The sequence below is a fragment of the Gouania willdenowi genome, unplaced genomic scaffold (assembly GCF_900634775.1).
Source record: "Gouania willdenowi unplaced genomic scaffold, fGouWil2.1 scaffold_145_arrow_ctg1, whole genome shotgun sequence".
In the NCBI taxonomy this organism is placed as follows: Eukaryota; Metazoa; Chordata; class Actinopteri; order Blenniiformes; family Gobiesocidae; genus Gouania; species Gouania willdenowi.
In genome coordinates, this window is record NW_021144894.1 from 1 (window position 1) to 12,650 (window position 12,650).

General features: G+C 37.6%; 1 protein-coding gene across 1 annotated transcript; it reads left to right on the forward strand.

Moving 5' to 3' along the window:
• The first annotated feature begins 3,963 nt into the window (after positions 1 to 3,963).
• Positions 3,964 to 5,190, forward strand: LOC114458589 (trace amine-associated receptor 13c-like). Its single transcript, XM_028440994.1, has 2 exons — positions 3,964 to 4,258; positions 4,380 to 5,190. The coding sequence occupies exons 1-2, from the start codon at positions 4,086 to 4,088 to the stop codon at positions 5,188 to 5,190; spliced, it is 984 nt and encodes a 327-aa protein (XP_028296795.1). The 5' UTR covers positions 3,964 to 4,085.
• Positions 5,191 to 12,650: the final 7,460 nt, after the last annotated feature.

Here is a 12,650-nt window from a genome sequence, read left to right on the forward strand (position 1 = left end):
TGATTAAGTGATATTTTCACAGACTATGTACTCACCACATCAATAAACAGTCACCTTAGACCTCCACAGCAGTAACACAGACATGGCAACCTTTAAAAAGTGTAAGGAGACAAACAGAGAAAGGTGAGAAATAAACACCTGATGGACTTGATCAGATGATCACAGTATTGATATGTTCACTCTAGAAAAATAGCTGAATCATGTATTCTATACAATACTTACTGAGAGGAAACAACGACAGGCTCCCAAAAATGAGTGACATCATCATATAAGAGACAGTGAGATGTTAAGGCTGGAAGAAAACAGCTGTTTGTATAAACAATACCTCATTCTTACATTAAGACCTTTTAAGATGCACTAATTCTAATAAATTCTAATTTAAGCATTTTTTGAGCACATTACTTGTTTGCGCTCAAGTTAGATGCAAAATGTTTTACTCTGGACTGTACTTTGTGTAATGACAGTAAAGTTTAATCTAATCTTATTTGATACATTATAATGAGTGTTTTGATAATTTAATTTTACATCATTTTTACACATATAGCCTACTCAAAGGGTAAACAAATGTAAACAAAAAGGGGGCTGGCTCACATCGCGCTACGGTAACCCACAAGGACGGAATGTGAAAAAAGTCTGAAAAAACTGTGGTGGAAAAACAATAATGATTAAATACATCTTTTTTTAACTCGAATTTGCAAAACAAAAATCGTCTTTATCTATACATTTGATACATTTTTTTGTTTTGCCCAGCCCTACTGCATAGAGCACTTATATCAAATGAAAAACATTGAAGAGAGCAGTAGGAAAACCCTGTTGTGCTAGCTAGCATGCACAGTGAGCTAAATTGTAAAATTTCCTACTTCTAATGACTGATTGTGTTATAGTTAGCAAGCACAACAAAAATAATAACACTCAAACTTGATTCATATGATATCTGACCCAGGTAGACGACAGTTCATCACTTCTTAGCTGTAGTTCAGATTCCCTCCACTCTCACCGCGAGTCTCTCCTCCTCCTGTTTCCCCTTCCCCTCATCCACCTGACGACCACCTCCACCATCATCACCTGTGGGCTGCAGCCACTTAAGATGCTGCTGAAGATGAAGACGGAGCTCTGCCATAGCCATCAGCAAACAGCTGTGTTATTTTCACACATTTGGCAACATCTGCCTGAAGCGCTTGTCTCATTTTATGTCAATTTTTTCCTGCGCCTCCTTTCCACTTCTTGCTGCTATTCTCCATTTTCTCCTCTCGCTCTGTACGATTGATTGATTGACAGCCGAGGCCCAAGAGGGAGGGGCATCGGTCCTCGGCTGTAATTGGTACAGCCCTGAATCAATCATGACTAATGGGCCGATCTACCAGTTTTGTGGATCAATAGGTATCATGAATACCATTACTAATACCATTAGTTTAAAAATGGTAAACTCATGGTATTAGTTTAATTCACCCAGCGGTGCCTGGGTGAATTAAACTGGGACATGATCAACCCAAATGACGTAGTTTTGCAGCAATGTAATGCTTAAAATCCCTCCCACAATATATCTGAGCCTACCAGACCCAACCCCAAAACCCCCTCATCATCCACATTAATTAACTTCATTTTTACTAATGCTTCTTCAAACTATCAACCTGGAGTTTTCAGCCAAATGAGTGACCTCTGTGTCATTGCATGCACACATTCTGGCTGCTTAGTCAACTGGCCTCCAGTAATTGTGACTAAGCACATTTTGAAGATCTTTAACACGCAGTCCTTTCTTCAAGACATTGCAGCAGTAAATTGGGACAGAATCAATCCTTTCTTCTCCTTAGATGGTGCCTGGTCATATTACAAGAATACTTTTAGCTTAATCATCAACAAACGTGCGTGTTTGTCCCATGTTGACTGGCTTTCCTTCAGGCAATGCAGAAATACAAGTACACAGTCAATCAGGAAAACCAAAACCTCCCACTAAAAGGCCCCATGTCATGCTATCAATCACAGCAGAGAGCTTCCTGGAGGCGTGGCTTCTCCAGCTCAGTGCCGTGTCAAATTTGTCATCAAAGTGGGAACACGCCATTAAATTGAAGCGAGGTGTTTGGGCTCACCCTGCAGTAAGAAAGGAGCAAATCACCCTCTAACTAACGATTGATGGAATCAATGAAAAAAACACTTAGGGCATGTGTATGAAGCCTTAATAGAACTTTATGATGTTTAAAGCACAGAAAAGTCCATTTAGCGTAACATGGGCCCTTTAAAAGAGATGTAGATCCGATGCTCGGAAGTTCTGCAAAACAGTGCACTCTATATCATCTCCCACACTTCCTGTTGATAGTGCGCTTGTGTTTAAATATTACTTAATCGCTCTAGACTACGATTGGAAACGCTCTTACACTGGTGGAAACAATAGCTCGAGAATTGACCTGTTTGACCGCTCGAGACTTGGTTTGGGAGCTCACATAGCCGCCGAAATCCTAGAACATTTTACGGTGTGAACGCACCTTTAAATGACTTAAATCTATAGTTAGATCTGAAGTAGATGGAAAGATTGATGAAAGGTCGCCCTCATATCTTAACTTATATGAAGGGAAACATCTTGGGTCCCTCAGCATTTGTATTTTCAAGTAGGTTTGAACTAGTTATCCTGATGATAAATAACCCCTCTAAAATTAAAGGAACAGGATTAGTGTGGGTTATTTTATCCAGATTATTTTTTAACGATTGTCTTTCATGATCTGGCGGAAAAAACATTTCTGTTTCAATATACCATACAAGTACGAGAGAAAGTCCCCCCATTTGTAGAGCAGGCGCCCAGAAAGACTCCCGCCAAGAGCGGCTCAGCTAGCAAGCTGAGCCCACCAGACCCCGAGGGCACCCCCGGCACCGGGAACCCCCAAGGACAAGGACCCCCAGAGCCCTTCCCCAGCCTCAGGCGGCAGAAGGACAGCAGCCCAGCCTCCGCCGCCTGCCGAACAACACGAGCCACGGGGTGACGCCCCCCGCTGGTGCGCGACCAACAGCCGCTGCCACGAGAAGGAGTCACACCAACGGCACATACTTGGCGTTGTGCAGCAGCCCTCAGCCAAGGGTGACCGGAGCCACTCATCGGCCGGCAGACAGCAAGACAGTCCATTGAAAGCACCCACCACCCACCAGAACAGTAAGCACCACCTCCCAGCAAACAAAATCATCCCGAAGAGCCACGCAACCCTGCTCCAACCCTGGTACAGACGCCAGCATCTCCCAAGCGCACCCACTCCCCACACTGGTGCGCCAGGCCGCCCAGGGCCCATATACCACGGAGACCGTCCCCAAGACCACCAGGAGACGAGCCAGACACCCAGCCACACCCGAAGAGGAGAGGCACCCCACACACCCCGCATGGTAAACCCAGCAATGACCCCGAATGCCCCCCAAAGGCCCATCGCCCCGACACGCTTGAACGCACCCCCCCAATGTAATTGTGCCCTACACGGTGGTTCAGCCATCAACAGAGGGGCCGGGCTCCCTCCTGACGGGCCTAAATTTATGAACCTACCCACCACTCTGTGATTTTTAATGTGTGTAGGTCCTCAAAAATGTGATAGTACTTTTTTGTAAGAAGAAGAATATTAATAATAATAAAAACGAGGTGCATCACAATAGTGTCCTACACACTGTTGTGCTCGGGCCCTAATTATTGATTCCAGTAAAATGGTTTAAAATTAATGTGAAAATAAATATAATCCGAATAAATGGAGAATGAATCACAGGTGTTCAGCTTCGCTGATTTTTCTATTATGTTTACAGCACTCCTATGAAAGGATTATTAATATAATGTATGAGAATACGAATCAGATCTCAGCACTGAGTGTTTTCAATAAATGCTGAGTATGGAGTTTACTAAGCTGATAGGATTCAGTACGAAAGGAAAAAGGTCAGAATTGTTTAGTGTTGCATCATGTAGGAGTAGAATAATAATGTGTCAATCAGACGGTGTCTGAGGGAGGTCCAGTCCTCAGGTCCAGCCTCCACATCCCTGTGTTGGAGCAGGAATAATATATCAGTTGTTCATCAGAGAGGCTGAGGCAGAACGATGCAGAGCTCATCATCTTCTTCTCCTCACTATGAGCACACCTGATGAAGCTGAGCTCTGCTATCCACACCTGGGAAACTCTTCATGCAGGAGGATCGTGCGTTCTCACTCAGTGTCTGTGCTCCTTCACATCATCCTGTCCTCCATCTCTGTGCTCACTGTGACTCTCAACCTGCTGGTCATCATCTCCATCTCACACTTCAGGTATTGACATGTTCTGTTGTTTTATGACTTGTTATGTTGTTAGACTCCTGCTGTTTTCTGCTATGATGATAATTGTTGTATCATATAATGATATCAGTGTGTTTCTCTCTAACTCCTCCAGGAAGCTGCACACTCCCACCAACTTCCTCCTCCTCTCTCTGGCTGTGTCAGATTTCTCTGTTGGGTTCGTCTGGGTTCTTCTGATCCTCCTTATTGATGGATGCTGGTTTTTAGATGCAGGCTGGTGTGTTTTTTATACTGTTTTAGGTTATGTTGCCACTACTGCTTCAATAGGAACTGTTGTGTTGATATCAGTTGATCGTTATGTGGCTGTTTGTGATCCAATGCACTATCAAACTAAAGTCACTAAAAACAGAGCAAAGATATGCATTGTCCTATGTTGGTCTGGTTCTACAATCTTTCAATGTCTGAAGCTAGAGTCTAACATAGAAAATCCAGGTCAGTTTGATTCCTGTGCAGGAGAATGTATGATTTATATCCATCCTGTTGGTAGAATTGTGAATCTCTTTCTCACATTCTTCATTCCATTCAGCATCATAGTGGTTCTGTATGTGAGAGTGTTTATGGTGGCTGTGTCTCAGGCCCAGGCCATGCGCTCTCATGTTACAGTGGTGACACTTCAGAGTTCACTGAAGGTTAACAGGTCAGAGCTGAAAGCTGCTAGAGCTCTGGGTGTAGTGGTTGTTGTGTTTCTAATGTGTTTAACTCCATTTTACCTTGTTATACTTACATCAGGGTTGGGAGTGAAAAGTGTATCATCTCACGTTTTTGCTATAGGTCTGTTTTTCTTCAACTCTCTGCTTAACCCTGTGATCTATGTGTTTCTGTATCCCTGGTTCAGGAAATGTGTGAAATGTGTTCTTTCTCTTCAGATCCTGAAGTCTGGCTCCAGTGAGGCCAACATACTGTAAAGAGGAAAAGTCAGGGAAAATGTGCTGCTGGGATTTAAAACAGTCACTGTAAAACTGTGGTGATGTGTGATGAATGTTTTTAGATTTCTGTTTACTTTAGCCATGAATGAAAAGAAAACACCTGCTGATGTGTTGTTTCTAGAAAATTACATTGTATTTGATATTTTGAAGTTAAAGTTAAAACCAATTTGGGAAACTTTTACAGTGACATGTTATTGTTTCAGAGGAAACTAATGTGCATTAATCACACAAACACTCTTGGTGGAGTTATTGATCTAATTTTCTCTTTCATCATTCCATTCAGCATCATAGTGTTCCTGTATGTGAGAGTGTTTATGGTGGCTGTGTCTCAGGCCCAGGCCATGTGCTCTCATGTTACAGTGGTGACACTTCAGAGTTCACTGAAGGTTAACAGGTCAGAGCTGAAAGCTGCTAGAGCTCTGGGTGTAGTGGTTGTTGTGTTTCTAATGTGTTTAACTCCATTTTACCTTGTTTTACTTTCAACAGGGTTTGAAGAGAAAAATCCATCATCTTACATCTTTGTTATTTGTCTGTTTTTCTTCAACTCTCTGCTTAACCCTGTGATCTATGTGTTTCTGTATCCCTGGTTCAGGAAATGTGTGAAATGTGTTTTTTCTCTTCAGATCCTGAAGTCTGGCTCCAGTGAGGCCAACATACTGTAAATCTTATAACAATTTACTTATTTTGTTTATGTTTGGAAATTTGTCACGACTATGAAAGCTGGTGGAGTGAACTAACTTGAAAAAAATAACTTAGGTGATCAATCTGTTGTTGTGTCACAGACCTGACATGTTTTTATATTTTTATGTAAAACTGATCTGAAGAACAATCAGAAGTTGCTGATGTGGAGATAAATGTGCACCGATCACATGCACAGCAGGTTGATTTCTATAGAGTTCAACAAATGATAGAAATGATAAAACATACATATTTCATATGTGAATAAAACACCTCATCTATTACAGTTTGGTTAAACAAAGCATAAAGTAAGTTAAAGTTAGGCAATAGTTTATTAGAAACAATTACATAAATCAGCAGACTATCAAATATGATCAGATCACACTTTACCTGTTGTTTACAGAGTTACTTTTATAGATTTATGAAATAAAAACTATAACTATGAAATAAAAGTGCTTGTGTCCTCATTGGTTGGAAAACACCACATCACACAGCTGTTCATTAATGTATTGACTTGCAGTCAAATGTACAGATGAACAGAATAATACAATATCAATAAACATTTCACAACAGTTTTATTTATCTCAGTATAAACCACCAGTGAAAACATTAGTTTTTTTGGTGGAGGGGGCTTTAAACTCAATAAAGTCTGTACAGTACAGACTATAAGCTATAAAATAATTAATCCCACAATGAGGAACATTTATTATCATTGACAATGAAAAAGGAAAGGAAAACAATGCTTTGAAATAAAAAATAATTCATAATTAAATACGTATGAACTCAGTTAGCCTTATTGAGTGTGTGAGTAGACAGCACACTGGTGTGTAGTATGGAGTGCAGGGCTATTTAACTACATCTTGCTGTGGGCCATAATGTTGGAAGGCTATGGTTTGTGGGCCAGACATTCCTGGAACAGTTGGGTTTTTTTTTTTTTTTTGCCTTATCTGCACATGCTGTCTAAGGTCAACACTACCTGTAGTGCAATCTTTTTAAATCAACAATGCATGTTTTTTTTAATTTTTTTTTGCAATTAAATGAACTAGTGTAGTCCCCGTCGGAAATATGCATTCATGTACTGGGAGGAGCTTAAGTAGAATTGTCAATTATGTCCAAATCAGTATGTGTTTTGAAGGTTGGATGTACAAATAGGTGTACATACTCTGTACTTTGTAGTGTTATAAAGGGGTTTATTTGCAGGTGCAAAGTAAAATAGTGTGTATAAGATTTACCTGGTTTAATTCTATGGGACATGAACATTCAAGATTCAAGATTCAAGATATTTATTGTCATATGCACAGTAAAACCAGACAGTTGCACCACACAATGAAAATCTTATTTTGCGAGTCCTCCCTTTCACAGTAATAGTAAGCAAACAAAATGAAGAGGTAGATTAAAAGAACCCAACTATTCCCAATTAAAGATAACTAATAATACCAAATACTAAAAATACTAAAATACTAGACTATAATAATACTAATAATAAAATATAAAATATACAGAATATACAAAATATAAAGTGAGCATGTGAGTGGCAGAGTAGCAGTATACACATTTTGATTCTAAAGTGTTTGTTTTTTACTCATTTTTATATGTTTTTTGGAGTCATGTGTATTTTTGTATCTGTTATCTTTTTGTGCATTTTTTCTGTAATTATAGTTTTTTGTTGCTGTGGTAGTGTGATTCAGGAATCATTGTGTGTATTTTTGTATCCTTTTTGGTGTAGCTTTGTGCATTAGAGTTGTCATTTTGTGTATAAATATTTATTTTTGTGTATTTTGAAACATTTTGTGTGTTTTTGGAACCTTTTTGTATATTTGTGCATTTCTGTTGTTTTGTGTACTCTTTAAAAAAAATATTGTGTAGTTTTTTGTTTTCTTTTACTCATTTAGTATATTTTTAATATAAACACTGTTTGTGTGTGTGTCTACCTCCATCTTTGTGTGTTATCCCTCACACACGCGTGTCATGCACATAATCCGTCACAGGTTGTTGAGAAATAAAAAAAATTAAAAAAAGAGACAAGGAAGTACCACGAAAAATAAACGTTTTACAACACCAAAGTCGCAAGTTCAGCATGTATATCCTGGTGTAGTGCACGCATACGCATCAGCCGTGTGTGTGTGTGTTTATATTGTAGTTACTAGCATCTTAACACATAGAATAATATATATTGTTTGTTGCGCAGAACAAACAATAATCATAGTAGAGCCGTGTTGTGGACCCATCCGCTCACAAAAACATTCCTCTGTCTGAAGAAGCAGAATGTTTGTGATATGGTCGGCTAATGACCGTTAGCACACCCGCCGCCCACAGTCATGAGACGGAGGAGGAAGTGAAGTCCGTGACCCGTGATTTAAAGGAAGTTTGGAATCACGGGAATAATTTTAAATAACCATAAAATATTAAATAACCATGAAATATTAACTTAAATTACTTTTAGTAGTATAAAATTTTTTTTTAATATTGACCTTTTTTTTTTTCTTTGAACCCATACAAACTGCGACACAGTGACGTCATGAACCCGGAACCGGAAGTAACGCGTTCAATACCGTGCTCATTACTGAGAGGTGACGTTTTGAACATTTTTCTACACCAAATTACTCCAAAATAACAGATACACAAACTTGGGGTATTTGGAACACGTTGACTAAGTTTCAGGTTGAACTCATTCCGTCTCGGGGAGATATTAGCTCCACACGCACGCACACGCACACACACAACATTTGCTACATAAAATAGAAGCAAAATAAAATCAAACAGCTTTAACACATTAACATTACAAACACAAAAGTAAATGATAATTTATTTTCATGTACTACAGTTACAGGATCCTAGAAACTGATAAAGATACAAAGCACACATGAACAGAGGCACACATTCCTGTGTAAGACTGACAGTTTATTACAGCCTAGATAGAGCGGAAACAGGAAGCACCAAACCACAGGCTGCAAATGTCCCTGAGACAACACCAGGCAAACAAAACCCAGTACAAGTGATCAACACAACATCCAGCAATGCATCAAAGAACAGTGAATAATGTTCTATAGAATATCTATTATGTCATAAAATAATGGCGTCTTACTGTCCAAACTATGTCTAAGGAGCCGTAGAGGCCTGAAATGTTGTCCTGCAGGGCTGTCAGCTTCTTCTCTCTCCTCTCTCCACAGGGCTTCCTGATTCAAACAAAGTAGATAGAAAACAATTAAACAAACATTTACATAAATATATCACTGATGTATGGGGTGTCAATACTAAAGTTGTGCATGTTAAAGGAAACGGCAACTTTTTGTAGCATTTAGCCAAAAAAAAAATGTTTTAACCAGATTTACAGCAATATTTGTGAAATTTGTGAGAATTGTTTTCTTGTAAAAAGATAATGTCAATCTAAATCTAAATGTTAAATATTGAATCTAAATCAAAATGTTAAGTCTAGATATTACATTTAAATATACTTTTATTTTGGTGGTTTTGGTGAATTTGTATTTTGCTATACATTTAGTTTCACCCATGACATTTAGGTTTAACATTTAGATTTAATATTTAGATTCAACATTTAGCTTTAGATGTACATTTAGATTTAAGATAAAACATTTAGATTGATATCTATATTTCACATTTAGATTTAACATTGACATTATATTTGTAAAAGAAAAAACTTAATCACATATTTAAAAAAAATATTGCTGTAAATCTGGTCAAAAGTAAGTTTTTAAATGTGGTTTGTTGCTAAATGTTGCTGTTTATTTCAACATGCACAACTTTACAATCAGCACCACATAGAGATGTTGTCCTATGAAGGCATGGAGTGGTTTTAAGATGTGATGTCATCTCAGAGCAGTGTGTGAGCAAACTGGTGACCAGCATGAGCTGGAGGAATCAGACTGTGTCAGAGACGTTTACAGAGAGAATTGTAACAATAGAAGTTTAATATGTTTGACCATCATGTGATTCATGGAGATTAATTATTTCACAAGAAGTTATTAGTGGGAAATTAGAATCTATTGATTCCTAGTGATGGACTGGGATTTTTGGTAATTTGTCATCAATAACTGCATTGATTTACAATATTTATACAGTACACTGTCATATGTATGTGTATATACAATATATGTTTATGTAGTTCCATGAATACTGAACTAAATACTGTTTATTTCACTTATTTACTAAATGAGATGATTTAAAATGTGTGTTATCACTCATTCATTCCATCATTATGATTTAAAGATGTTTTTAAATAGTTTTCTCAGTAAAATGTCGAAATGGGACAAAGGGGGGACTAGGATTCAGGAATCAGAGAAAAGGGAACTAGAGCCAAAGAGGCTTGAGAACCACTGATCTAAATAACCAGTTTAACTGGGAAATGCATGACAATAATTTGTGTTCCTGTTTACAGCAAAGGTTGTATTTTTTACTCAGACTAAGAGTGTTTGGTGTCAATCTAAAGATGATGTTGTTGTCTCATCAGCTGTTTTAGAAAGCATCATTGGTTCCAGAATGACAGCGTGGTACGGTAAACTTTGTGTCCAGTTGAGGTGAAAATGAAGTGTCTGGTGCAGACAAGCCTTGTAGGTTGTAGGAAGGACTAACATCTCCATGTTTCAGTTCCTCCACCACTTCACTTCTAATTTCCGTGATTTTTCAGACCTAAAATGTCTGATTTTACAGCAGCTTTTTCAAAAAACGTCAACAAAAGTTGTCATTTTGATGTTTTATTATTTTCTATAACTTTGCCTAAACTGGTCAATTTATCAGAAAACCTGGTTGGCTTTGAATTATTTCATAACAATAGAGAAAAGAGCTCAGATTCTCAATAATTTAACAAGATATGGATTATTTCATCACATTTTAAAGGTTTCCAGTCCAGATAATATTACAGAGAATCAGTTTGTTTAAGTTTTTGAAACAAAAACTAAAAAAAAATCCTAAAATAAATAAATGGTTCTTTTCCTGTGAGAATCTCATGAATGCACTCATGACTTTTGCTACAAACACTTTTACTGCAGAATAATCGTATGTGTTCAGTCATTTAGGAACTTATTTTATACTACTATTTATTAATTGGACATTGTTTTATATTTGAATCAATGTTTGCTTTTCCATTTTAGGACTTGATAGTAATAACTAGTTTTAATATGATTATATTTAAGGAGAAATTATTCCACATTTTCTTAGCCCTTAACATTTGTTAATAATGCCTATTGGGTGAGCTGACTCTGGTAGTTAATCATAAACAACATTAAGCTGTAAAATCCCTGAGTCAGGTTTATGATGAGTGATCACACACACACACACACAAGACCAAGACTTTCGGCAGCCGAGACCAAGTCAAGACCAAGACCGAGACAAGCCGAGACCAAGACCATAAACTTTTTTTTTTCAATTTTAATAAATATATAACTAAATAAAATGACAAGGTTCGACAGTTAAATAACATCCTCTCTTTAATTTTAGTTTATTTTAAATACATGTGACGGACACAAAAGGTGCCTGCAAAAATTAACTAAAATATTAAAACTACTACTGCTACTGATAAATTCACAATTATTCTACATATTTGAAAACAAGATTTTTATGTCAGCTGAATGTACAGCAAGTGTTTAAAAGCATTTCTGCCAAGAAATAATGATTCTAGATTCTGATTCTTTGAGTTGTGCAGGTCAACAGGTCACAGATTTCATAAGATATTTTTTAGTTTGAAAAAGCCTTTAACAGGTTATTTTTATTAATTCACTTAGTTGATATAGTTTAATTTGGTTGCTGTAATATAACTAGGATATTCAATTAACAAAGGTTTCCAACTGTAACTGTAAAAGTGAAACTTTCTGAAATAAAACTACAAACAAGTTGTCAGCAGTGTAAAAACAGAGCTACAGGTAGATGTGAAACTAAATAAAACAAACTCAAACCCTGGAACAGTCATGTAACAAATCAATCAATAGTTCTTGTTGAGAATTATTATTATTCTGGATACAGTGGAAACAGAAACTATAAAAATAATTATATTGTGAACATGTTTATATTGTGGGGAACATATTATATACATACATGTAATTGGAGTCTAAAGACACACAAAAAAACACCACTTTAAAAATAAAATAGACTAATATAAGACCTCTTTACAGTTATTTGACTCATTCTGTGCTAGTGTAACTCTGTGGCGATGACGCGCTGGTGACGACATAAACCAATATGGCGGCGGCCCGGACTACAGCCGACATTATGTAATAAAGCCTTAAAAGACATGGATGTAATGAAAAGAGTGGATGGACAGATGCATAAACATGCAGACTTTAACACGGACACACACGGACTTATTAAACACACATGGACTTACTAAACACACACAGACTTACTAAACACACACGGACTTATTAAACACACACGGTAAACGAACAGGCTTCACCACTCGGCTGGCACTAGGACCCAGAAGCAGAGTAAGTGCGTCCCCTATCCAGCCTTCACAGGCTGTAATATCATCAGTTTATCATTTTACCAGTTGTTAGAGCTACTGTCTTTACCAGGGAGATAATATTTATTACTGGTGATTGTTTTCTGGAGTTTTACTGGGATTTTTACCGGTGATTAGTTCATTTCTCCCTTGCGCTCCGCGGTCCAAACTGACACCGTAGCCACACACGCGTCACTCAGTCACATTGAGGAAGGTTGTGGTCATTATACAGGGTGGATTAAATAATGAATGAAGAATTGTTTTATCCCGTTCTTCTCTGTGTTATTATCACATTATAAAAAAGTTTAAA

Excerpts from the sequence above, each read along its gene's own strand:
- LOC114458589 (XM_028440994.1), top strand. The coding sequence starts at position 4,086 with ATGAGCACACCTGATGAAGCTGAGCTCTGCTATCCACACCTGGGAAAC. Across the intron at positions 4,259-4,379 it reads ATCTCCATCTCACACTTCAG|GAAGCTGCACACTCCCACCA; the intron begins GTATTGACATGT and ends TAACTCCTCCAG.